At 37.8% G+C, this 27,033-nt stretch overlaps 1 protein-coding gene across 4 annotated transcripts in view; it reads right to left on the bottom strand.

Moving 5' to 3' along the window:
• The window catches only part of AFTPH (aftiphilin), a 45,816-nt gene that overhangs the window by 13,057 nt on the left and 5,726 nt on the right, over window positions 1-27,033 (bottom strand). For all 4 annotated transcript variants that reach the window (XR_008449327.1, XR_008449326.1, XM_054063639.1 and 1 more), the window contains exons 2-6: window positions 19,870-21,661; window positions 9,456-9,607; window positions 8,804-8,930; window positions 8,430-8,486; window positions 5,919-6,041 (exon numbers count right to left, since the gene is read on the bottom strand). Coding sequence is in view for 2 of the 4 variants with exons in the window: in XM_054063639.1 (XP_053919614.1) it covers window positions 5,919-6,041; window positions 8,430-8,486; window positions 8,804-8,930; window positions 9,456-9,607; window positions 19,870-21,630 (2,220 nt within the window). In the remaining 2 variants the exon portion in view is untranslated. The remainder of the gene's footprint in view (window positions 1-5,918; window positions 6,042-8,429; window positions 8,487-8,803; window positions 8,931-9,455; window positions 9,608-19,869; window positions 21,662-27,033) is intronic.

Below are 27,033 nucleotides of genomic sequence, written 5' to 3' on the forward strand. Positions count from 1 at the left end.
TTGGATAAAAAAAACTTAAGACATAGTTGAAAGTTAAATTATTATTACTTTCATAGAAGAGGGGATGTTTTGCATAAAAAGTTAGGTATACCGTTACAGAGCAAATTTAGAACAGGGTTATTAGTGAAAGCCATCTGTGAATCCATGCTTTGTCCTGATTATATATAACAGCAGTCATTTACCAAACAGCCCATGATTCTTTTAGTTTGTTTTGCTTTTAAAGAGACACAATCCTTACAAGTGAGGACAAACTATCAAAAAAATGTATATAAAAAAATTCTTCCATTAAAAAAGAAGTCCTGTGACTTACTATTCCTTAATGATCAATTAATTCCAAAATATAAATAATCCATTGGTAATATTAACAAAAGGAGCATGACAACATCGTGTCTTTTGCACACACACAGGTAAATCAAACACGCAGCAGGGAACATGCTTTACAGGGAAAGTGTGTTCAGGTGCAGTGTAACTTGGAAATGCTGTCCTGTATTTTTGGGGCGCAAACTGATGGGACACTATCAGGAATGTCTGAAATAAGTTGATCTTTCTAATTCTGTGCATTTAATTTCTGCTCTCACCCCACTGAAGTCAGTTGTCAGGAAGCACAAGGAAAGAATGTGCCTTTAACTTCTAACAGAACAATCACACTTAAGGAAGAAAAACAATGGAAGTTCTCCCCAACACTACTCAAAATGCATCACTAGTTGTCAGACTTCCAGTGGCTGAGACACACCTTCCCTTTACTTTTGTACAAAGGCAGGCTTTATTTTTAACTTTTAAAACTGTCAACTATCCAACACTGAAAAAAATGTGCAGATTCCTGAATCAAGCTGCTAGCAACCTGAGCTAGCTTTGTACAATTAAGCTATCTGTAAGAGGCTTTGCTAGGAGACAGAAGTGTATAGAAAAAAAAAAAAATTAAGGGAGCTGGAGATTTTCCCATTTTCTTATAGTAAAAGAAAAATCTTTCTTGCCAAGAAAAATCCTACCTAATGACTTGGAAATATTTGCAGTATTGAGCACAACTAGAACAGTACTGATTCCATGGGGCTTAAGGCGCTGATGCTACCTTTTTTTTCGCTCTGGAAATGAAACTACTGGCATTGTAATGATTTGCATGGAAACATAATATTAGCAGCTTGGAAACTACACCTGATGAAGTATGATCACTGCCGTAGCTTGTTCAAAGTTTGTCACGCTTAAAATATAGTAACATTAAAAGGGATTTGTACAAAAAGGGAAAAAAGGAGGCGAGTGTAACAACTTAGTAGCTTTCTGCCCTGAGGAAAATGAACTCATTGAAACAAAGTAGCTTCCTACCAACTCTTTTTTTACTGAGGAAAACACCCACTACATTTTGTGTCAAAAGACTGACTCAGGGCTGATGAGTGTGACAGAATTGCATGGAATAGGTGGTACCAATGGCTGGCTAAGCTTTTCCCTTTAATGATGACTCGATTCTCACATTTGCCAAGGAGAGGACAAAGGATGTGATGAAGTCTTCTTAAAATGGGGAGGGATGAAACTGCCTCCAAATCAGTAAGAGTGTACTAAGTATATTAGTCTGCTCTATGGGACGAGGCCATTCTACTGATCCCACTGACTTGCAGAAGAGGAGGGGAGGGCAAGTAAAGCAGACCCTGCCCATACAGAATGCTGGCAAGCCCTGGTCTATACAGCAAAAGGAAAGGAGAGGGCAGAGACAAAAGCCAATCACACAGGAAGAGAAAGTTTTCTGTTTCTAGTGACCTCAGAAAACCACCTGTACTGGGACACCTGAACACAGCATTGAAATCTCAGACAATGGGAACAAGCCCTGCAAGTGCGAATATAATGTTTTGTCTTTTGGAGATTGCAAGGTTGCTAGACTACTGCGTTTACAACCATTATTTCAATAACATGCTTTAAGGAAAAGCGCCCAATCTAGAGGAAGATCGTGAATCGAGGCAAACTGCTCTCACTACTGCCTCCATCTTAGGACAGGGTACAGAAATGAAAAAGTATATTCAGCTGTCAGAGTGCTACTCTGAATGTTAAGGAAGTACAAAAGAGGAAACTAAAATGCCTGCTGATTTTACTGCATCATATTTCACTCTGATAAAAGTGAAAGATGTTTTCACAGAGTAATTTGAGAGTGGTATTATGTAAGAGCTTTTATAATTCAGAGGAGTAAAATGTAAATGTATGTCTCTGTGCCGATAATTACCAAGGAAAATTAAACTAAGAAAAAAAATTGAAGTATTTTGCTGTCTTAAAGCTGGGGGAAAAATAGAAGGGCTTGTAATACAAATATCAATATTTAGATAGATCCCACAAGTGAGCAGCATAGACATTTCAGAAAAAGGTTTACAAAGAAGTAATTAACACATTTCATTGTGTGCACTTGTTGGCAAAAATACAACAGTTCTGAAAATTATTCTTCTCAGATACTGCCTTTAAGCGACTGTCATATCTGATAGCATAGCAAGTTCTGTAATATCTCTTACCTGACAATCTTTCCCTCTTACTCTGTCAACAAAGCTACATATATTCTTGGATCATTCTCATATGTATAACTGGAGAGCAGTCCCATGATGTAGCCTTGGCTGGTGGCCATAGTATGGTAGTTCACATCTGTCATTGTTAGAAGTCCTGATAGTCCCTTATGTAATTAAAAGTGTTTTTAAAGACTTGTCACCCCATGGGGTTTAATTAAGACTCAGTTCCTAACAGCCAGAAGGTGTAAGATACATATTTCTGTTGTAACACAACTCGCAATTCAGTGGCTTACATGCATGCAGATGTGCTGTGTCACTGTCAATTTCTCTTCCAATATAAAACTTCCTAAGCAAAACTAGGCAGGTAAGAAACCCCAAAGTTATCCTGTGTGCTGGGACCACTAGACTCTACCAAAGAAACAGTCCCGAACAGAGAAGAGGATGCTTTGAAGCAATAGCGAAAGAGCAGAAATGGCTAGATAACTTTTTGCAAGAAAGCCAAAGATAAGCAGGAGAATAAACTTTAAAGCAAATTTAAGCAGAGAATAATATGAAATCAAGAGAAAGGCCAGACAGCAACGTCTTTAACAAGCACTGGAATATATTTTAATTGCACTCCCTGAAGACTTGACTATGATGCAGAAGCCACTATAACAGGCACTGTAAAAGAAAGCACAAAAAAAAAAGGATAGCTGTCTAGGGTTTCACAATCAAAGGTTGCCTATTTGGCAACCTATTCTTGCACCTAATGTGCCTTGATAGAGCCTTTTACTTCAGACCCACAAAGCCTTTGAGACATCATGCTTAGAGGCAAAAGTAATCAGGGGATTATTTCATATTCTGTTTACTGCCTTACAGTTATGAGCACCGAGTTACTGAGAAATAATCCCCCCAACTGTCAAGATAAAGAACAGATCTAAGAAGAACTTAGACACTACCTTCAAATATAAAACAGAAAGAGTCTACAGAAGTCTTCATTATACAACAAACTAATGCGGTAGATCAGTCAGTAACTTCTCTTGCTTGAGAGAAGAAATAAACATTTTGAAAGTCTTGTCCTTACAGCTTTAAATGGTTCACATGGAAATTTGTCTACTGTATTTCTGCAGCCTAGCCAATGCAGTGAGATCCTCTGCAGGGAAGGCCAAAACATACGAAGTTTATATAATAACTAGGAAAAATTATTGCAGCTCATTTGCTGCTTTTTTTCCCCCTCATTCTTTTGATTTCTAATGCTCTCTATTTTAAAACTCTGCATGCTTTCCTCCATTTGCCCAAGACCAAAAAACAAAGGAGGCATTTCTGCATTTTTTACAAATGTTCTCCATACTCCCACTTTTGCATCATCACAGTCTTTCTTCCAAAATCTTATTCTCTCAGTAGGAAGTCCTACATGCACATGCACAGACACTTATCTATATACAAGTCCCATAAATGCCAGGCTTTCAACAAAGGACTCCCCCTTTCCTTAAGCAAAGCATAGGAATCTACTAACGAGAGCCTCTCTGTTCAACAAGAAAGCCAACATGCTGAGGTTTCTCAATACAGGAATGACCAATCATTGCCATTTGAAAATGGAGGAAGTTTTATCCCGTTAATGTGTCGTTACTTAAAAGCTTAAAGATAGCCAAGTTGTTGCAGCTAAATTACATGTGTTTAGAATAAGAAGGATCCACTAAAACTGCTACTGCATATTTCCATATTTATCAATGTTTACAGCACAGTTCCTAATGAAGTATTTACTGAAGTTTGGACACATCATCTTGAACACCAGTACAATCTGGAATATTCTAACAGGCAGTCTGCACAATATGTGAAGCTAGATTCTCCCAAAGAAAACAGAAGCCATCAAACATTAACAGAAGACGAGGCCATAAAAGAAACAAGGTCTCTATGGTGGAGAATCATTCATACCCTGAAACTTTCTGAATGTCGCTTAACTGTGTCCTCCTCGCACTCTTAATGGTTAGAGCTCTAATTAATCTCTTCTCCAGAAGCTTATTTCAGTATTTCTCTTTTTGGAAAAGATAAGGCCAGCAGTGCAGACAGAGAGCAGAGAAGCTTCTTCTATGTACTTATCGACCACAACTATTGAACTGAGATGGCCTTGTCAGAACAAGGTACGGGACATGATTATCAAACTGTGACAAGCAATGGGATATTCTGCTGCAGGAGTACCCAAAAGTACAAATTCATAATTAGAAGGGGAGAAAAAAAAAGAGACTTTGGTAAGTAGAGGTTCTTATTTTCAGCACTATGACTGCTAAGCAACTGAGAAAATGGCAGGCGTCAGCGAAGCTGCTACTTCAGGCGCTTGCAGCTCTCTACACTATATTTAGCATACAGTTTAATCTACATCTTCCCCTCTGTATAAAAGAGAACTTTGAACACTGCAGAAAATCAGTGAACTTTTCCTACTTTGTTCATATGTAGAAATCACACAGGTGTTTTTTTAATCTCAGACTGGTTGCAATAATCATTATTGTTACCTTTTCTAATAAATACCCAGTTCAGAAGCTAATTGTCACTATAATAGTTGTGAGAAGCAGCATAGGAAGCATCACCAAACACATGTATTGCTATATAAAACAACCTCAGTTCTGAGCGCACTGACATATTGCTGTTCCACAATGAAAAAAGCCTCTCCTCTGGTACAAGCGTGTCACAGTTAGAGCTCTACACTACGGTAGAGCAACGACTGCTTTACTAAGAAGTACCTAGTTCGGTTAAGGTTAGGTGTAGCACAAGGATAATTCATTTTGGAATGCCTTCAATCAAAAGTCACAAGCAAAGAAGGTAAACTAAACATGCTGGGCAGATCAAACAAGACCTGCAGTAAGGAAGGACACAGCTGACTCTGAATTATGTAGCGAGTGCCACTGTCGTGACACTGAAAAATGAAATCTCTCTGCATGTCCCATTAGCCTGTTGCCAACCACACACATTGTAATGTGCATGGCATTTAAGTGGCTTTCTAATATCAGAATATCAAAACAGTGATAGCAAAACTGAATTAATGGAATTCTAAAGCTCACTCCTAAACAACTTGGAACTCATTTTGTATTGGACTCCTACAGAAAAAGCAAAGATGAAAAACATTAGCCAGAGGAAGGACAACTGTAAAGCTACATCTACTGTAACTGTCCCAGCTGCTCCAAAAGGCAGTGTTGTGTAGTAGTAAATATCCATCAAGACTTTTAAATGCTGGCCACCAGCAGCTACAGTCTTATTGTAGGGACTCCCTTCCAGTCACACATGAAAAGTAGATCCAAGAGCAGGACTTCAACCTGACCCAAGGAACACTTGCCCTTTACGTACCCGTCTCTCTAACACACCATCCAGATATTTTAAATATGAAGGAAGAGGCAAGGCATGCCACTGTTTGCCTCTTTCTTTCTTTCTTTCTTTCCCTCTCCTCCCTCTTCTCTCCATATTTTTTACCTGGAACTGATCAGATGTACATGTGTTCATCTCTGGTGATACAGGAGGTGTTTGTCCTATTGAAGCTATTTTTTCTGCTGCAGATATTGGTTTCAAAGGTTCCTTGGTAGGCTCTAACATACCCTAAATGAAGAAATAAATAAATTTTTACAAAAACACAAAAAAATGAAACCCCCACACACTTACATATATTCCAAGAACCAGAGATGCAAAATAATAGAAAACACAGCACTAGGTAGTACTGCCCTCAACTAGGGGCCTGGGGGTAACCATTCATCTCTAGGACACTTTCAGTAAGGTAGACACAGAAGGAGATGGAGAAGGGGAAAGAATTATCCTCGTTCCTTAGGCCTATGAAACGTTTTAGAGCCAATAACAGAAACTCAAGTGCTTAGCTGGAGCTTGCTTTCAACTTTCAATAATGTAATTTAAGCCAGAGGAAACAGTTACTTGATAAGGTGATATCTTCTCCTCCCAATTGTGTTTAGACTGTCCCCAAAATATAAAATGGCCCACCAGAAAGGCACAAGTGCATTTAATTCCATTTCAACAATTCAGTAATTCAGAAGAACTAAGTCAAATTATCAGTTTCCAGAGTGATACCAATAACACTAATTATTCATATGAAATAAATATATTAAAAGGCATTAAGAAAATAATTTAAACTACATTTTTTATTTCAAATAAACTGTTGAAAGCTAAACAGTGCTATGAAAAATTACTGGTGTTCCTTAATAAAATTTGGGCTGAGAAAGAGATGTACAAAAGACCAAAGTTTGCACTGACACATGCAGATCATCTCAGATCAATGAGGTATAAGAAAAGAAACTTCCAAATAAAACCACCGGATCTGCAACTAGCATATTTTAAAATAATTTCAGGAAGTCAGTCACCAACATCAGCTGTACCAAGAACGTTTCTGACCAATGTTAGGGGAGCTTAGAACTTACTAGTAAAATCAATTCTTTTGGACAGCAGAGAGACACACGAAGCAGTGTGGCAACAGAAAGCCACTTCACTCCTACCATCATCTCTATCCAGCCTATCGTGTGCACAATTATATAAAAAATTCAGGAGGTAATTAATCAGCAGCAACAATCTGTTGCAAAAAAATAACTGCACATGTGGCATACAAACAGTCTTGCTCACAAATCTGTTACAGGAAGAAAACAGAAATTGCTGTGAAACATTTTGTCTCTCTGTATCAGAATATCATGTTTATAACCAAAGTATTGCATGAGTTGACCTTGAGGTATGGGAAAACAACAGCTCTAGAAACTGACTGTAGATGTCACTCTACAAAATTAACCTGATAATTAAATTGGTTTAATACATACTGTAACCCTTTAAGATTTAATTTGTGAATGACAAAAAAGCCTATGTGTGTTTCTATATATACATATATATAGAGAGAGGTTTCCAGAAAAAAAGAACATATTCTATAGAACCATAGATTGCTTTGGGGTGGAAGAGACCTTTACAGGACATCTAGTCCAGGCCCCCTGCAAGGGCAGGGGAGTTGTTCTGTTCAGATTAGCAAAATGGCAAATCTTATCTTCTGAATGTTTTTACCTCTACAGACATCGCACAGTCTGAAATGCCAAACAAGAATTACAGAATATTGGCTTAAGTGAAAACAGTTGATCTTACTGCACGAGGTTACTTGAGTTTTCTTCAGTTTACAGAAATCTAAATTACGCTTGCTATTTTTAGCTAGGACTTGGGGCAAAACAACAATACTGGCTATACAATGCTTCTTGTATGCATAAATAGCTTTATATGTATATATATACACATACATATATATACACGCGTCCTTTACTAATACGCCAGCAACACTGAAAAGCATTACCATGCACCTCTCAACCTAGGGATCTTGAGATGCAATCAAGTAATCCATAAACAGTCTGTCAGAGAAACAGTTGCACACAGTAATGCTCAAGAGCACTGAGTAAACTTCCTACACCCAATTCATTGAATACCATAACTATCTAGCAGTCCTTAACCTTCCTTTGAAGCCCCTGATCTTAGTGCCAGGGCTTCAAACGACTGCTGATGTAAGCTGCTGATGTTTTGATTAATTTGATTAATTTTGAAGTGCCTTTGACAAGTACTTTAGCATCTAGTTTCTTGTGTCAATTTTTGTGGACACTTAACTTCTATACCTTATATTTAATATTCAATAACAACAATTTTTTATTGCTGCATACACATTAATGTATTACTTCAATCATCCTTTTCTTTCCAAGATGTCTCAAACTGAGCGTGGACTAGCTAGCCTACCTTATTAGATAAATAGCTTGCTCTATAAGTAAACCTGTACTTTTTAAAATTTAAAGTGTCTGCTTGCACACACAATGAAAACTGTGTATTTGAGTGGCATTTCAAGTGATGCCTAAGCCATAACTTTACTAACAAAAATATCTTTCAGCATACTTAACCCTTAATATAATTTAGCATATTTCATTATATAATGTTGTTGGAGCTATAACAAAAATTAACACTACTTACCAGTCCTGCTGCATACATGGGTACAATAACCGGCTGTTTCTTGTTGCCTGTAAAGAGCTGATAAAACAAGAACAAAAATTTACTTAAGAGTTTCTGTTTCAGTGATGATACAATATTTTTTTTTGTTATATAACTTGTTTAAGAATAATATCAGAGAATAAATACCATGTTAAATGTAACACAAGGGTTTGAAACTAATGCAACTTTTAAATTAACAAGGCTCTTAAAAAGTTGTCAAATGGTCTGTCACAAAAAGCTATGTTCAATGCATTTATGCAATTAAAGGACAAGCTTTCATATAAAAAAACTTCCATCTGATTCTACATTTAAAGGAACTCCATTATATAGAAAGCAAAGTTTATTGACAGACTCACAATATTTCTTGTGTCGATTCCCAAGGAGCACAAAAGCTTTTTGTTGCTATGGGAGCCACCCCACTGGTATCTCAGTCCATACGCATCATGGATATCCTGCAGCTCTGTCCACACGTCCATCAGTTCCCTATATAACCCATCATAAATCAAGTTATCGATAGGAGTAACAGCTAAGCAGCCTTGAACATTTATTCTGTTTTTAATGCAAGTGACTTATTATATATGTTCCAGTTAAACTTATGCACAAGCACAACACCCATGGGAACTAGAACTGCAGCGTGCTCAGATCAAGTGTAGTACATACTTGCTATTAAAAAATGATGCTCACAGCAGACAAGACAAAGCCTACTTAGACTTCATCACAAGAATAAATATAGCCATTTACATCAAGTGTAGCTAATAAGACATACTCTGATTAATTCAGAGACATCACTTAAAAGAAGATGATGTGCTGCTGACTAAATTGATATGCTAAGTGGTATATGGTATATATGCCTGGTATAAATAGTTCTGCTGGATAGCTAATTCTTACTCAATTTTTTCAGAATGTTTGAAGCAAAAAGTTCATTTTGAATTACTGCTATGTGTTTTAAGTTCCCAAGGAAATCACGTTACTACTTCATTTTAAGTTTGTTGCACTGTGGCTTCTTACCCAGTGTGTGCCAAGTTCTCCTCGGTTGTCATCTGCTTTTCGCCAGCTTCCAACAAACAATTCAAGGAACTTATTTCTTCTTCAATTTCAAGAACAGGCACGGAAGGAAAACAGACTTCAAATATTCGTTCCAGACGACTTAGCAATGTTGCCTATATCAAAGAGAAAAATATCTATGTCAAGTTTAATTAACTACTTTAAAATTATAAAAATAAGCTAAGATGGAAAAAAATACATAGTTGATACAAAATTTCACTTATCACAAAATCTATAACTGCCAGAGAACCACATTATTTTTTTTTAATAAGCTCCAAATATAGGCTACTAGGTACTGAGAAACAGCACCAGTCCTGAGTTCTTACAGAAGAGTTCAGAATTGTTCTTACTGGAGTCACTCTGCACATTTTTTCTGCCAATTTACAACAATGGCCACAAGGCTACATTTACTTGAAATGTGTTAGTCTCCAATCCTACACATCCAAGAGTTTTACTAGACACGTTTTTTTTTGGCTAGCTTGGTATTCAACGTTATCTGAAATAGGAACTGAAAACAATTTCACTTATGGACAATGCACTTCAATTCAAAATTGAGATAAAACATTGATTCAGGAGATGACTTCACTTCTTACAAGACGCATGCTGTTAAAGGTCTCAGGAAACTTATCCTGATGTGCTTTCTGCTCATGGCATGATTGTAACTTTGAAAATGCTAAGGAAAAACTATCTGTAGTCCAAAACCCGCACACTTCCTAAAAAACAGTTAGTATCAGTGATGTAGGAAAACTATAAGCTTCAGCTTCATCTGCTACAGTTCAAGTGGCAGTCAGGCATAATTGCAAAAGAGCCAAGACTAACACATTTAAACATACGGTTTGTCAACAAGTATGAGTGAGATCTGTTTTGTGCTTCTCAAGACCAAAAAAAAAAACACAGAAAAAAAATTACTTCATGTCTTTATTTCTTGCCCTAAACCCTATTAGCGTGCTTTTACACATTAGAGTCTGTTTAATTTAAATAGAAGAATTACTTTCCTCCAAGCAGTTTCTATTTCCTCCCATTCATGATTCAGAGAGTTCATGCTGAATGCTGTGATCGTGCAGGGGTTAAAAGCCAACCTTGGGAATGTTTCTATCCTAGCAGAATACCTTAAATGACAAAAATCCCCACTATGTTTTATTTTAGCTGACGAAGAAGCCAGCTAGACAGCAGCATGGTTTGTATAACCACAACTTTATCAATGTTACTCTTGTCTGACCTTCTTTCTGCTGCTTTACATTACAAACTCAGAGCAGAGGTATGTAAATACAAATACTCAGAAGTTTTGCGGGAGGGCTACAGATCTATAATCCGCAGTTTTGAGAAACTAGGCGGGATTTCCTGCTTCTCACAGTAGCTGGAACCATGTCTTGATGTCACCACAACTTCAGTGTCCCTTGGGAGAAACGAAATTTCAGCATCTGAGGAAGGCAGACAAGGTTTTTAATTTTCATAATACAGCAAATGTCTCCTGCTTTTCTCTCCACCAGTGTCACAATCACTGCTGCTGGGTAGGATAAGGTCTCAGCAATATAAAGAGCACTTATTGGTACTAACCGTTTCCAGGCATTTTAATTTCACAGCATGCAATGCAGAATGCTCCAATCCTTGCTATCTGGTCCTTAGCAGCTGCACTTAATAGTAAAAACAAAAAAAACCCCGAAACTCTCAAACAATCTCCTGCTCCCACCAAACAACGCTAAAAAAAATCTCTTTTTAGGGATAGGCCTGCCTAGTTCTTCTCTCATATTTCTCTCTCTTCTCTGCTGTATTTCCACACAGGCACAGAATTCCAACTTTATTATAGCTATGAACTGTCTCAGACCAACATCAGATGTACCACTGCCATGAAATACATTTCCCCCCACTCCAGCTCAACCCATTATCACCAGGTAACTGGCAATCTCTTCAACATCTACTGGAAAGTACCAATTGCAAGATATGCTCATAACAATGAAATTAAAGTCTTTTTCTTCAATGTACTTGTTTTTAACAGCAGCACCCAAATCTCTCTTCTTGCTAGGAGGAGACACAAGCCTGCACAAAAGGAGCACTTCTTGCTTCTAGTTGGATTTCCTCAACAGCCACCTTTCCAATGCTCTGCTGCATCCAGCAGCTCTAACACCAGCCTTTCTACTGGGGAAACAGAAAAGAAGTCGCGTAGGCGAAAATCCCAGGAGCATCCCACAGTGTGTGCTAGTATAGCTATGCTAGCAGAGCCCTCCCGTGGAGATGCAGCATATTCCAGCAGCCTTGCTTAGAATATCAGCTGTGTAGTTTTGCCACCCGTGAAAGAAATCCCTGACGCCAAGTTCAGTTATTTGCAAAGCATAATGTCAAAATGCCATCATTATTATACTACCTCCGACAGGATCTGAGTTACACAGCATGCCTGACATTTTTTTTTTTTGTTTTCCTCTTCATTACCTTGCCAGTGTATTCTTACCATAATGAGTCATCTTCTACAGTACGTTTTCCTTTTAATCCTCTCTTAAAGTCCAATCATTTTGGCCACGCTGTAAGTTACAATATTTGTCACTTCACTTGTAGGCTGTTTTTTGTTTGTTGACCAGAACTAAGACACTAACTCATTTCTAGCCCAGACTCTAGCCTAACGTTTCAGCATACAAAAGTATGCTTTACTTAAGTTCTTAAACTTAACTTTGCCTACAACGTATTACTTGCCCTCATCTTACACAAATAGGTGATGTTTGCTTCATTTCTGTCATAAAAGCAGGAATACATTGCCCCAGTGAAAAGAGGCAGACAAAAGGCATTGTATCATGAAAACAGCAAGGCATCACGTTTCTTGAAAAGGAACAACGTTTGAGAACATGCTAGTGATTAAGAAAATGCTTGCTTAGCTAACAAAAGAATTAACAAAAGGTCTCCAAGAACCAAGTAGCATCTCAGTCAGCACCCAATTTCAAATATGAGCTTAAGAATTGTGCCAAAATTTCAGGAACAGTTTATTTATAGCATTCTTTACACTTCCTTCTATCTTTTCTAAATTCCGAGAAATGCTTAGCCCTTATTTACATGTGATAGAGAAGAATGGTTTCCATAGCAAACCAGAGTAATTAATTCTATGTGTGCAAACGGACACAGGGACAAGCGTACAAATACACATCTCTCAGGCAGTGGCACTGTCCCTAATGAAAGCAGCGAAACTTGTTCTTCTAATTGGTAAAGAAATTCTGTGGTCACAGTTCCCAGGTATAAAGGGCACCACTGGGATTTGGAAATTAGTGGAAATGTCAATCTTCTACAAACCTTAATCTATTGTTAGAACAAAATGGACTGTTAGAAAGTGTTAGTTCTGTCATACACAGTAGTGTCTTAAGGATAAAATGCCCTGGTAGGGCAAAGGCACAAAAGAAAACAAACTTTTTTCCACTTTTCCTGTTACTAAATATATTTGATACCCAAGTGTTCTGCACTGCCATTTGAGAAGAATAATTCTTACAGGCACGTACTGAAAATGTGAAAGGCTACAGCTGCCATTCTAAAAATTAACCACAAATCTCCAAACCGCAACAAACTCGAAGCTCCACAGTTTCTGGGAAAGTATAAAAGTTTTTGACAAACACCATAGTAATCATCATCTGAAACAAGAAAAGCATCACAGATGTAACAGACTTTCAACTGAGAATGATAACCACAGGATTAGAGTTTATCTCCTTGGCTTAAACAGAGGGCAAGATCCAGCCCTCAGAGCTGAAGGGCCAGAGTACTTACTTTGCAGAATTTGTTCCTTTCTTCTCTGCCACGAGACGACAGAACCAAACTCCTTCAACACAGCAAATCTACACTGCCCTCCAGCACACTAAATCTTACCCAGCCCCCTCCACATTGAACTTGGTGACAGATCACTGCTCTCTTTTAGTGGGATGTCCCTGCCTATGGCAGGAGGGTTGGAACAAAGTGATCTTTAAGTTCTCTTCCAACCCTAACTATTCTACGATTCTTTTCTCCAGAGCTATGAAAAGGTAATACTAAAGCTTGCCATGAAGACCACGTACTTGGACTACACTACAGGAACAGCTGATACGAATCAAAGTTTTCACCCTGTCACTGCTGTAAAGCTCTTCTGGGTGAAGTTTCAGGTAACTCTGTGTGCAAGAGTGGAAAAATACCTTCTTGCTTCTGTCCACAGCCCCAGTCCCACATGAGCTGTGGAGCAGATACAAAAGCTCATCCTGTGAACCTTTCCTCATGCTGGAAGCTCAAGAGTGGAGTTGCACTTTGTCCCTTCCCCACTCCTCAATGTAATACCTTATTTCCCCCATCCCACTCCTGCTTATAGCCTGTAGCATCTCTGCTTTGGCAACCTTCAAAGTCGCTTTAAGAAGCAAGAGAGTGAAAAGCAAAGGTCACCTCCAGCCCTCTTTCTCCTGCTACCAGAAAAGAGCCTATGAAGGGAGCAGCACGCAAGCTCAAGACTGAGTGCGTCTATTAAACTCAAAACCAGGAGACCTAGGAATAACAAAAAACAGTGTAATAGTTAAATTACTGTTAATATTTAGACATTCAAGTCTTATCTAACAGAAAAACACAAGAAAGGAGACAGAAGTGAACATACATAGGATCCAAGATGCTAAAAGTATAATTTAGGAAAAGAATAAAGTCCATATGGACATGATCAGCTTCTAGTTAGAATTCAGAAGCTGAGTGAAGGCTCTCAAAAAAGAGCAGAATAAAGCTCACTGGCCAGAAGCCAAGAAAAGAAGCCAATTAACCTGACAGATTTTATTTATTATTTACCTGACAGATTTATTTACTTAAAATCATGAACCGACAGCTCTGGAGAATGCCTAGCGCAGGGATTTACGACCATTTTAACAAAAAGCAGAGGTTAAATGAGAAGTTCCCATTGCTGAGTTTTCTAACAACTAAACCTTATTTTCCAGCAACACCTTTGTCTGTGGGGAGCTAAGTCAGCATATCTTCCAGTACCTTCATCACATGTGGGGTTTCTTTTGTTTGATTGGGGATTTTGGGGGGGTTTGGGTTTGTTGTTTTTTTGTTTATTTTTAATTTAAGAGCTAAACTACATGACCATGCAGTTAACACAGGAAAGCTGAGAATCCAATTTCAATAGGTGCAACTCACCAAGCGGAACACATTAATCAGCCTCAGTGGGTCTCAAAATCTTTTAGGCTCAAGAACGAAGAAGCAAATCTGAACACTTAACTAAATGCACATAATCACCAACTTCTTAGTTAAATGTGGGTATATTTTTCTTTGGAAAAGTTTACAGATTGCTTAAATTAAGAATTAGTTTGCTTTCCATAGAGCAGCAATTTATTTCTTTGTTTGATGTACAAACAGAACACCTTCCCAGATGCAACAGTGGAAGAGCTGCAGGCAGAAAGACCGAATAAAGAGGAGAAGCAAAGCTTACTAGAACACTAGCTTAACTTCTCATGATTGAAATACAACGGCTTTTCTCCCTTTCTTCCCACCACCCCAAAAAGCAATTACTTTTATGATGATGACAAATTTCTTAAAGGTAAAAAATCAAATTGTGTCATTTTTAGTCCTGCAGGTAATTTATAACAGACACACTGGTCCTAAATCAAGATTTACAAGCCAGCAAGAGGATACTATATAGATAGAATCAAGTATGATGCCACAAGAGCTAAAAATCTTCACCAATGAGAAATGAAAAGTAAAAATCTTTACAATAATTTAAAGAGTTGTGAGAAGGCAGTTCCCCAGAAAACATTTTTAAAGAGCAACTATATAGATCTTCAGCTCAGCTGCAAAGCAGTCTTGAAACTTCAGTAGCTTGAAAAAGAAGAACAAGACTTCTGTGATCTTTTCACTGCTTGATATGAGTTACAAATCACAGGGACTTCCACAGTAGAAATGCAAAGTTGTCCGCTCTCCCTTTGCTAGAAGGCTCATGCATTTATTGTCCCTTATTTGAAGAGCATTAAATCTTGCACGTTCCATGCAGGCAAAGTGAAGATTAACAGTTGTTTACCTAAACTACACAAAAATTACTTCCAATTTCACTAACATTATTATTACCTGTTGGTGTCCTACCAACTTTTCAACTGGGCTCCAAGGGGAAGTATAGTAAATGAAACTTATATCTACAAAATAGAAAATAATTTTGTTCTGTGATATACAAACAAAAAAAGCTAAACCAATCCCCTCCCAAGCTATTTTCTTTTGTAATATCCCCTTAGCCAGCCTGTTCTGAAATAAAGCAATTATGGACTACATTTAGTGGTCCGTTTTCTACTGTGATTCAGCTACATATACTTTAAAACTGTGCTATGGACTTTAAAAAACAAACCAACCCCTTCACAGACATGGATATATACACTGCAAGCTGTTATCCAACTGTCTGGACTTCATTTAGCCAACACTATCTTAATTTATCTTAGCAAACTGGGAGGCTGAAGTCTTTATGGTCAATTACTTTTCTTTTCCAAAAGGATGATTCCATTCATTGCCAAAAACAAAGTACGCTCTCACTGACAGCGATCCAGGGTTTTCTTTGTCTCAATGCATATGTGTGGCTTAGTAACTGTCCATCACCCCCACTGTCTGATTAATCTGAAGAGGTAGGATCTGTGAGCACACACTCCCTAATAAGCAAAAAACCCTTAAAACCCACCTTGAGGGCTATTCAAGCTTCCCTTCCTCCCTTTCCACGACTGGTTACTTTCAGCTACACTGGGTAAGATTTTTGGCCTTTCAAAAGCCATTATTCATCTCCTCCTCCTCTGGAGATGCCTACACTCCTTGAACACAGCTAGGTACAGCCTTATTACCCACCCACGATCATCATCAGTAATAACTGCTCTAGTACTTTGCCGCCTAAGTCCTACACATAGTCTTAATGCACAATAAAGCAGAGTAACCCCTTCAACTGACTTAACGTTCATGGAAAAAGCTCCACTATGAGCCTTATATTCCTCTAAACATAACTTAGCAGTGAGCTATGAGATCACAGAAAGGGCATTAATACATATGGCACAGTGCAGGCTTGCTCAAGACTTGTTAAATCAACCAATTCACCCACTGCTACATCCTAAATCAGTTTTAATGAACAAAAGCACATTTCAAATACCAACCTGCAGCTGTACTGAAACCAAATACAATATTTTTCAGCTGAAAACACTACATGATTACGGTATATGGTGGCATTAGTATAGTTAAAATAATAGCATGTGCCTGTGTCCATAAGTCTTTGAAACCACAACTTTTCCTAGGAGATTATAAAGTCTTCCAGTAACTCTAACTCAATACCATACACTGTGCTCTGGTTCTTCTCCGCTCTATGCAACCCTACTGAGTAGAAGGGGGCAGCATGTTACAAATCCTACATTTTAGGCTATGGGCAGGATTCAGAAAGCCTCAGAAGAAAGGTGAAGGAGGAAAGACCATATTCTATTTGCCACCACATGTAACTTTTTGTAATTTTTTTTGCTGTCATTTTTTTTCTATTTTCTTGTCATCACGTTTTTGTAAATTTTTCTCAGTTTTCCCCATCACATTTTTTTTGCCATCATCTTTTTGCTTTCATCATTTTTTCTTTTTTTTTGTTGTTGTTGTGGCCCTTTCTTTTTTTCCTTTTTTTTTTGGTGTAACCCTTTTTTTTTTTTTTTTTTTTTTTGCCTTTTTGTGACCATTTCCCTTTACATTCTTCTTCTATATTTCGTAAGAAGATCTTGATTAATCAGTTGAATTCAAGTAAAGTCTAATTTTTAATTACACATTATACCAAATCCACAATCTTTAAAACAGTTTGCCTGGCATATACCTTGCTATCAAGTCCACACGCAGAAAGCACAAAATTTTGCTGCTGCCTCCACACCCAGAATACACAAACTAAGGTAACAGAAAGGAAAACATGCAGACACCACTAGCAAGGGAACTGGAGCTACTGGTCAGTAACTTCCCTTTCATGCTGCATTCTGGGTATATGAAAATGGCTGTATACATCCTTACTGCTTTTAAACAATAATGCTGCTGCCTAAGTCTACAAAAGTAGAAAACAGCAAAGATTTATATTAAGGTTTCTCTGTTTAGACACTCAGCTAATATTCAAAATTATTTCAGTACCACACTACAGCAACTCTCCTAGCCTCAATATTATGTATCAAATATACTGTACCTTGTAAATGATCCCAGCCTACCTTTAGCCTTAGCCAAGGTCTCAATTTTCACATCTATCTCAAGTGTCTAACTCATGCCATATTTCTCCCTTGCACAGCCTGTTCCCTTTAAGTTGCTGTAGCAAGTGCTTTTTAGACCTGCCAGCAATACATTCATCCAAGTGACCAATGCCTCCCTATCCTTCTTTGGTCAGGGTATTTCGTTTGCTTACCTCTACCTGGCTTTATTTTGCATGCAAGTCTTTCTGCTTTTGCCTCAAACAGCACCAGAACTCAATTTTTATAGACAGGAAAGAACATCAGCTGTGTGTTGTGGTTTGACCTCAGTGACATGTTCTGAAGCGAAAGCAAGGAAGCAGATCAAAATCAGAGTTTAATTTTATTAAGATTCTGCACGGAAAGTACTGGGACTGTCTGATGGCTCATGTTGACTCAGCTAATATCAATGTTTCTAACTGTGACTTACTCAATGGATTAAAAACAATTACCACTGAAAGGTAAAAGAAAGCATTTTTTATTAAATATAAAAAGGTTTCAATAGATCCTTCCAAAAATTAAAGTGCTTACAGAACACAAAGCAAGTTTCATAAACTTGTAACTATTGTTTTGAGAGTTAACTGGAAAAAAAAAAAAGTAGCAACTAGCAGTCATTGCAAGGCTAAAGAAACTATTGCAACAGAGAAAACACATCCAGCTGAACTTCTTCTGTGGCTTATTTGCATACGACATTCTCCCAGCTGTACTTCCACACTGCCAGGGCAGGCAGAATATCACACTACATCCAGTCACAAAGTACAAAGAGAAGGAATGAAAAAAAAAAAGTCTTAAAACTTGCTTTGCTATCTAAAACTTTGGTATGACTTCATGAGAGATCACTGAAGAAATTAGAGCCTAACTTGGCTTTTATCATTAAAGTAGCCTGAGGGTGAGGGGGAATTACAGAACCTCTGAAGGTTCTGCTATAAACATCTACATTCAGAAGTATCTTCTATTGAAACTCCATCATAAATTTATGGAGAAGTAAAAATAAATGTTTGAAACCTTTAGGGTACCTGTAATAGCATGATTAACTAGAAATATGGATAGTTTACTAGAACCATCTCCCCACCCCAATTCTTTGTCAGATTCTGGACAGTCTTTCAAATGGCAACAGGAGCAATTTAGGTTAATTGCACTAATAACCTTAGAACTCTCCACTCACAGGTGAATGACCAACAGAAGAGGTAACAATAGATTTACACTTTCAGCCTGATAAATGGACCCACACATGCAGGTGCTGACGAGCATGGCTCAATTTTTTGCTCATGAAACCACTTTGAAATTTGCCACAGTAGTCATGGCACAAAACAGGAAGAAGGAAGAGTCAGGAGCAGAGGCTCACGCCTTTTAATATGACAAGCAATCAGCACCAAGCCCCAAAGCTTCATTCCTTTTGCCGATGCTTGCAAAGCTCCAGCTGGCACAACTTTCTTCTGAAAAGCCATTTCATCCAGCACTGGTAGGAAACGGAAAGAGGCAGGGCTGTCATCAAGCCTACACAAGGTCCTGGAAAAAGGGACTTACCTCATTTCCTTTAATTGCCAGAGAAGATCCAAACCCTTTAGACACATACCACCACTAACACCCTTCATTGCCAGTGTTGCTGCATGCTTCAGAAAGACAGAGCATACTCTAAACCACTCACACAGGATGACATTAAAAAGAAGCATCAAAGAGAAGCTGAAGCTCAAATTGTTGTTCCGAATTTTATAAAAGTAATATTAAAAAATTATCCATGTACAAACATGCACAGATCTCTGCTGACTCATAAAAGAGGAAAAGTTTTGGGAACTAGTAATTTCATCTTCCAGTCACACTACTGTTTCATGAAAAGGCAACACTGAGTGCCTCCAAAAAGGCAGCAATCCTATGAGGTAAGGGAAGAATTATCACAGGCTTCAAAATGATTGTCATGACTTATTGCTTTGACCAATTATGTAAAGGATCATATACAATCGTCAAAACAAATGCATACAAGTTCCAGCATACCCTGCTTGTTTTTCTGTGGGAAGTAACACTGAAAGAGACAAGAGGCAAACACAGCATACTATTTCATACTAACCTGTCTCACCCACCAAATTAAAACTCTCCCACAAGACAGACAAGGACTATCCAAACATTTGTTGCAGGCAGAAGCAGGAACCAGGAACAGCTCTATGCACAAGAGCAGAACACCAAACATACACAACCAAAACCATCCTTACCTGAACTGAAGGTGCTGGCTCTTGAGATTGCTTACTGGTAGTTCCTTGAAAAGATGCTAAAGCAAAACTGTCAGTCTTGTGTAATACTGTACCATCAATCCTGGCAGATACATCTGTCCTACGTGACTGCCATGTCTCTTTTCTATGATGAGATTTACCAGCTTGCTCATCTCCAAAGGCAGCCCAAGAATAGCCATCTTTTTGTTCATCTTCAAAAGCATTCCAGTCTGTAGCCTGGTTACAACCTGCTGAACTGAAGTCTGCAAAATCATCAGAGTCCTGAAAAGCAACACTCTCATGTTGAGGTTTTGGCACTGAATCAAAGTCTCCAAACTCACTATCATCACCTATTTCTACCTCAGTAGTATGCTCGAAGTCTACACCTGACATTTTACTGGTAGTACCACATTCTAAAGCGTCAGCAGTCTGATTTAGTTCAGCTTGATCCAAGCTTGCTGGCTGCTCAGAAACAGTACTTGTGTCCCTGAATTCACCAAAATCATCATTAAGTTCATTAATATGTGCGGGCTGTTCGGAAGTTCCTTCTGAATCTAGAGCATTTACTAATTCTTGAGTATTAATGAAGGTGGGAGAAGCACTGCTGACTGAACCAAAATCACCAAAATCATCATCACGTGTGTCACTGCAAGCTACTTCAGTACTACTTCCACAGCTCTTATGATCTTCAGAATCACCCAAGTTTTCTCCTGTATGATCACTGCTTAGGCTTTGGATCTTATCAACTTTGATGTCCTCTGCTCCTGAAGGGTCATCAGGCCTAGTAAAATCTTTGCCATGCTCTGTGCCATGTTGTTTTTTCTTCCCACTGCGTTCTCCATTTTCAGTAGTGCATAATGAACTTCCAGTTGTTCGAGATATACTAGAAATGGCAAATTCATTATCTTCCAGTGCTGAGGGACCCTGTTGACAACTAATTTCTGAAATGCAAACCTTCTCTTCAATACAAGTTACTCTGTTTATTCTGTTATTCTCCTGAATGCTCAGAGAGTCTCTTTCATTAAGAACACTGAATATTGTAGATCCTGTTCCCTCCAAATAGGTTGTTTTTTTGTTTGAGAATGTAGCAAAATCCGCGAAGTCTTCACCTGAGCTAGGCATTGAGTTCAAATTTTGCTCAGTACTATGGACGATAACAGTTTTCAATCCCTTTGAGTCACCAACACCGTCTAGATCTTCTGTTCCCTGAGGATTTACAGGGTCCGATGCTGCAAATCCATTTGTTAGAATTTCCAGACATGGAAGTTTCTCACCATTACAAGCATCTATTTGCTCATCCTGGCTCTCAACTGCTACACCAGTTCTAATGACACAAGAAGAAAAATCCTCTGATTTTCCAGTGTTGTCTTTTTGTTCCCCTCTTTTGTTTATATCATCTAAAGCCATACCTGAAGTTCTAAACTTACTTTCTCTGCTGGTACTAGTAGCTGACATATCAGAAAGTTCCTTAGTAAGAGTCGGAAGCTCGGCAATGCAGTCTTTAACATTTTTAAGAGATGTGAAAGTTGCGATGTTAGCTACATTGTCAGAATAATCATGAAGTGGGATGAAATGATTTGTGGCTATAAACTCTTCCTTTGGATGACTGTACTCAGGTGTATCAAAATCAGCAAAAGCCACATCAGCAGTGCTTACACCAGAAAACCCTCCAAATTCTCCAAATTCATCTTCATCATCATCATCAGCTCCATTGTCTAGTGGTGGAGGGGACGAGGAGTACATTCGAATAATATCTGGTTCCATTGTTTAGTTCCACTTCTAAGTTAATGTATTTCTATAAAAAAAGAAAAGTGCATTAAATTTGGCTAACTTTTGTCATCTTTTTTTTTAATGTTTATAATCTCACATTTCATTTTAGAAATGTGTGTGTATAGGTCAACATCAATATCACTTCCCAAAACTTCCCAAATCCATTTTCTACCCAATTCTTCTGGTTTAGAAGTCACAGAGAATCTACTGGGGACAGTTCAAGTCTCTTTTAAAGTACTGTATGATTATATTCTCAGCAGACAGTGCTAAAATGCCAGAACACAAACTACATTTGTCTTGAGCTGTTGTGCAACACAGACACAACTAAACTCAATTTTAGCCCATCAATTCTCTACCTTCTGTCACCAGCAATTCATAGAATAGCCAGTAACCCTGGCCCATCTTTTCCCACATTCGTGTGCTCAGCTGGCTTTGTAACAGCAATTAAGGCACTTGATGGACTATGCCACAACAGTGATGTACATAGGACATCTTAGGTAGCATCAAAGACTATGAAAAATATTCTCAGAAGCTTTGAAACAGTGAAGAAGTAGAGGAAAGAATAGCTGGTTTAATTGCTAGCTATGACACACCACCCTACTGTTGAAGTTTCTCTCTACCTATTCATAGGTTCCCATTAGGTTTCCCCATTCTCTGGATTTCATAATTACGAGCCAACATGCAGTGTCCTCACAGCTGCTGCTGCCAGCCTGCTTTTGTCTTACAAACCCCGACAGATGGGAGATGCCACTATGAGCATCAGCAAAGCCCAGAGCAAAACAAACTTCTCCAAAACTTATTCTCAAAAGCAGAACGGAGCAAGATCATCCATAAAATATTTAAACGCAAATCACTAAAACAGAGGGGAAAAAAAGAAAGAAGAAAGTATTCTCATGGCTTAGAGAGAAGGAGATGAAGACCTCCATATGTTAACGTTGCAAACCATTACAGTAATAAGCAAGGTATGGATTGAAAGTTCTTTCCTAAAGAGTGATCTTGATTTTTTCAACATTGTGTGTAATTAATGAAGCAGTAACTACTACTATTTATGGATTCACAATTGTACCCATCGCTTCACTAGTTCATACCTCAGAGCCCTTAAAGGGAAAGCTACAACCAAACTCTTCCCATTTCAAATCACACTTGTCATTAATAAATTGTAACAACATACTAAACATTAACTATAGAAAAAGAGTGGAAACAGCCTATATATATAAGCAAATATTTGCATTTCTAACCACTAGAATAAGCACAGGCTTTACCATTCCAGCTCTGAAACACAGATCAAACACGATCCTTAACTCCAAAATCTTCAGCAAACAACTTTGCACATGCAACTAAACAGGGTATTGCAACAACAAAGCTCTGCAGTTCTTCAAGCACAACATACTACAACATATGAGCCAAACAACCTTTGCTGTTTGCCAAGAACATCTGACATCTTTAAGGTGATTAACATACCTACAGGTTTCTTTAAAAGGGTATTTTTCCATTATAAAGAAGATCATGCTTATCAGATGAAACCATGAAGTAATTTGTAACATCACATGCAAACTGAAGAAGACTGCAAAAGAATTTTGTTCAGAGTAAAGAATAAGTTGTCAACAAGCTCCCACGTACGCTTACTCAGCACCAGCTGCTTAATGAGGTATTTGAGAGAAGAGCTTCACTCCCTTATCTGAGGCCTCCTCTCTCAAAAGCACGCTCCCTTTTACATCAAGGTCTAGCAATAGCTGTTTCACACCATAATTAAAGATCCTTTCCAAGACGTCTGCAAAGTGTGACTTGGAGTTCCTCTCAAGATTACTCCAACCTGTTTACCTCCTAACCTTCTGAGTTTTCAATCCACTAAATACAGTATTAGCTTTTCTTCTTTCTAACAATCAGGCCAGCCACCTCTTCTTGATATCCAGCTTTCCAACATTTACTGCAGTCAGCCATCAGCAATAAGAAATACCCACTGTATCCAGACTACAATTGCTTTCTGAATGCTTTATAGCAGATGATCCATACGCTGTACATGAAGATATGCCCCAACAGGTGGAAGTACTGGTTGTTCTTTTGGAGGAAAAAAAAAGACCGGTTAGATAGATATTGGTCTATATCGGCTGTGCTTGTCTCAAGACGCTATCTTGGGCATAACACTGTTTACAGCTATAGGGGAATCAGTTAAACAGTGAATGGCATTGTGCCTGGAATTCAAGACTCCGAGGGCCATGAATCAGTAGCTCTTTAGTAACATATGACATTTATGAGAAAGGACAGAGAAGATGGCTTCAGTTGGGATGGGACTCCCTCTAATTCCTGGAAAAGGGAAAAGATTTCTTGATTTCTTTTTTCAAATAAAAACAGTGGGTTTGTTTGGTTATAACAAATCATCAATTATAACTACATTTGAATTCATAAGTCTCCAGATGAATCTTAGTAGACAGCAGGGTAAATTTATTATTAAACCTCCTGATATTTAACAAGATTCATTACACTCATTTGGAAAACTCCATTGACACTACACTTATCACCTTAACCCACGTGACAAAAGCTGAATAGCTGTAAAGGCAAGAAATTATTTCTTGAAACAAACAAAAACCCCTCAACAATATTTTAAGGACAGCACTGACTGGATATAAACTTTCATCATCCTGGAAGTAAAAGGCATATGAACAACTAAATGGCTGGAAAGAAGGAAGGTGAAAACAACAGTCCTACAAAAAACACCCCTGATTGGCTTCTAGGGAATAATACAGGATGGTGGGATAAGCAGCTCATTGACCAAGACCAATACGGTGACTGAAGCCACTGCAACCTCAACAGTAATTTTATCACGTGATTAGATGCTTTATTCTCCACTAGGCAGAGATGTACAAGTCCTCTAAAACACACCCCTAAAGCCCTTTGGAAAAAAAAGAGATTTTAAAACATTTCTACAGAATGTTGCTTTACTTTGGAAAGACAAAGCCATATAACTAAACCTAAAGAAATTTGAAGCAGAAACCCAAATAAAGGCCCTGAATATTTCAATTACTCTCAAACAGGCTGTCTATAAAATATTACACGCTTGAGAAAGTCAAATGCTTGTGTGCTGACACAAGTGAGAAAGTTAATATCTTTAATTTTGAAACCAAGACTTCTGAAGTCCACAAGATGCACCCCTGAAGCTTTCCACGCAGTACAAGAAATAAAAATCAACTTTAATACAGAAGCATCATACTATATATAAAGTAATTCCAAATGGATACAGATCAGATTTTAATTAATTTGAAACAGTTTTAGAATAATCAAGTCATTTGTATTCAAGTAAAAAGGAGACTAAATCTATGTAGACTGACCTCCCCTCTCCCAGAAATTGTTTTTATTGATGAAAAACCACAAGAAGAGGAGGAAAAAGCTGAAGATAGAAAGCAACGTCAAATATACTTGCTGGCTGGAAACACATGAACTTAGTCCTGTACATAGAGAATTACATTAAAATACAGCTTTGCTGGTTCGGTAATAAAACAAATACACGTTGTGCTCCTATAGCCTAAAACCTTGGAAAGTACTTTGACCAGATGCTACTCTTTTGCTTGACTAAGAAGCACCATCAGCTCAGTGGCCTCCCTAGATTATCACAGCTTTATGGGTAGGAAACAGATGCAAGAGGATGTTGATGAGATTCCTAACTTACAAATTATATAGGCCAACAGTACTTAAACTAAATAAAAGACCGCAGCCATCACGACTCAGATTAAGCAACGAAACCTAACTAAAAAGGTGGGGTTTATTTTACTGTATCTCAAAGACACAGCCTTACACCATGATGAATTAAAGGCCCTAAAAAAAATTCTGAACTTTCCATTAAACAGAAAATTTATCCATTTGTTTCACCATAAATATACATTTTTTGTTTTATTTTTAAGCCTTCTTAGATTTATAACCTTGTATAAGTTAGTTTTCCCTTGAGTTATTTGAAACATATTCATCTCTGAATTAGCAATTAATCCATCACTCTGCATCAGAGGATCTCATGTAAGAAATAACAAAAAAATTTTAACCCACACTGGATATACTTCCATATATTATCCATCATAACAACTCTACCCATATTTTTTGTGGACCATTTACTGTATTATCTTAACCTCAGCTAAAAATACATCACAACAAAGTTAAAAAAATCCCTAGGGGCAAAGATGATCTAAAAAACCTCCAAGATGCAGCATTCAGAAAGCAAAATTAATAACTTGAGAGCAGAAAGCATCAGCAAACATTTACTTAAAAGACTCCTTCCCAGCTGACATGAAATAAGGGAGGCAAGGAACACAAATAGTACAGGACAAAGATAATGTGAAGCAGAATGCTAAAGCCCAAGCAAATACGCAGGAAGATATCTGACCATCAAAAAACTCTCTCTCCTGTAATTTCTGCCACAGAGAAAAAAATTCCTTAAATTTTTCATTACAAAGCACTTTTAAAATGTCACAGAGATCATTTACACAGCAGCAGGCCAGTAGCACAATAGTCTGCTCCAGATATGTTTCAATAACTTGCCAAAACAGGATTTGCAAGGAGCATCAATTGTGCATTTAAAAAAAATCTCATCATAGGTTTGGTTGTCTACCACATTTAATCGTTTTAACCCATAAGAAAAAGTTGCATAAACAATTGCATGGACTTGTGTATTTTTTTTCTTTAATGCCAGCTATTTCTGATGATGTTACAGCTGCATTTAAAAGCCAATGTTAAGGAGCTTCAAAATGTATGAATCTGTATTATATGAGCGTAAGGTTGTTATGTTAACACAATTTATTTGTTGTTCACAGAAATCAAGAGAGTAACATGCTCAAAGCGAAACAGAAGGAGAAAAGTCATGCCAGTATCTTTCAGCAGACTATACTGTGAGGATTCTGCTTTGCGGGAAATTAAAACAGTTGTTACTTGCACATTAAGTACAGCAGCTATTACCACAATTCATAGCATGCAACAACCCAGGTTTCTGGCAGGAGACCCTACACATTCGAGTGGAGTATCTGAGAGTTTAAGTGTTCACTGGTATACTGGATTATTTTAGCTATGATCACAGATCTACACTGACAAGTGTCAGCAAACTTTTCTGAACCATAAAAGTTCATAATCTTAGACTGATGATGGATTTCCATCAATCCCTATGACATGCCGTGGCCCAATGTTTTCCAGGAAAAAAAAGTATTAAAAAGCGTATTCTCTTTCAGATGCCATTTTCTGCAAATGAACCGTTTCCAAAACAAAAACAAACAAAAAAATACCCACTGAAAACACTAGTTAACATTCCTGTTTCCATGTGGGTTTTTTATATTCATACTTTGATACTCATTACAAAGGAATTTCACAAACTAATTTCAGTATCATAAAAGTAAGACCACTGTTAAAGTCATGCTATAAACG

The sequence above is a fragment of the Cuculus canorus genome, chromosome 3 (genome assembly GCF_017976375.1).
Source record: "Cuculus canorus isolate bCucCan1 chromosome 3, bCucCan1.pri, whole genome shotgun sequence".
In the NCBI taxonomy this organism is placed as follows: domain Eukaryota; kingdom Metazoa; phylum Chordata; class Aves; order Cuculiformes; family Cuculidae; genus Cuculus; species Cuculus canorus.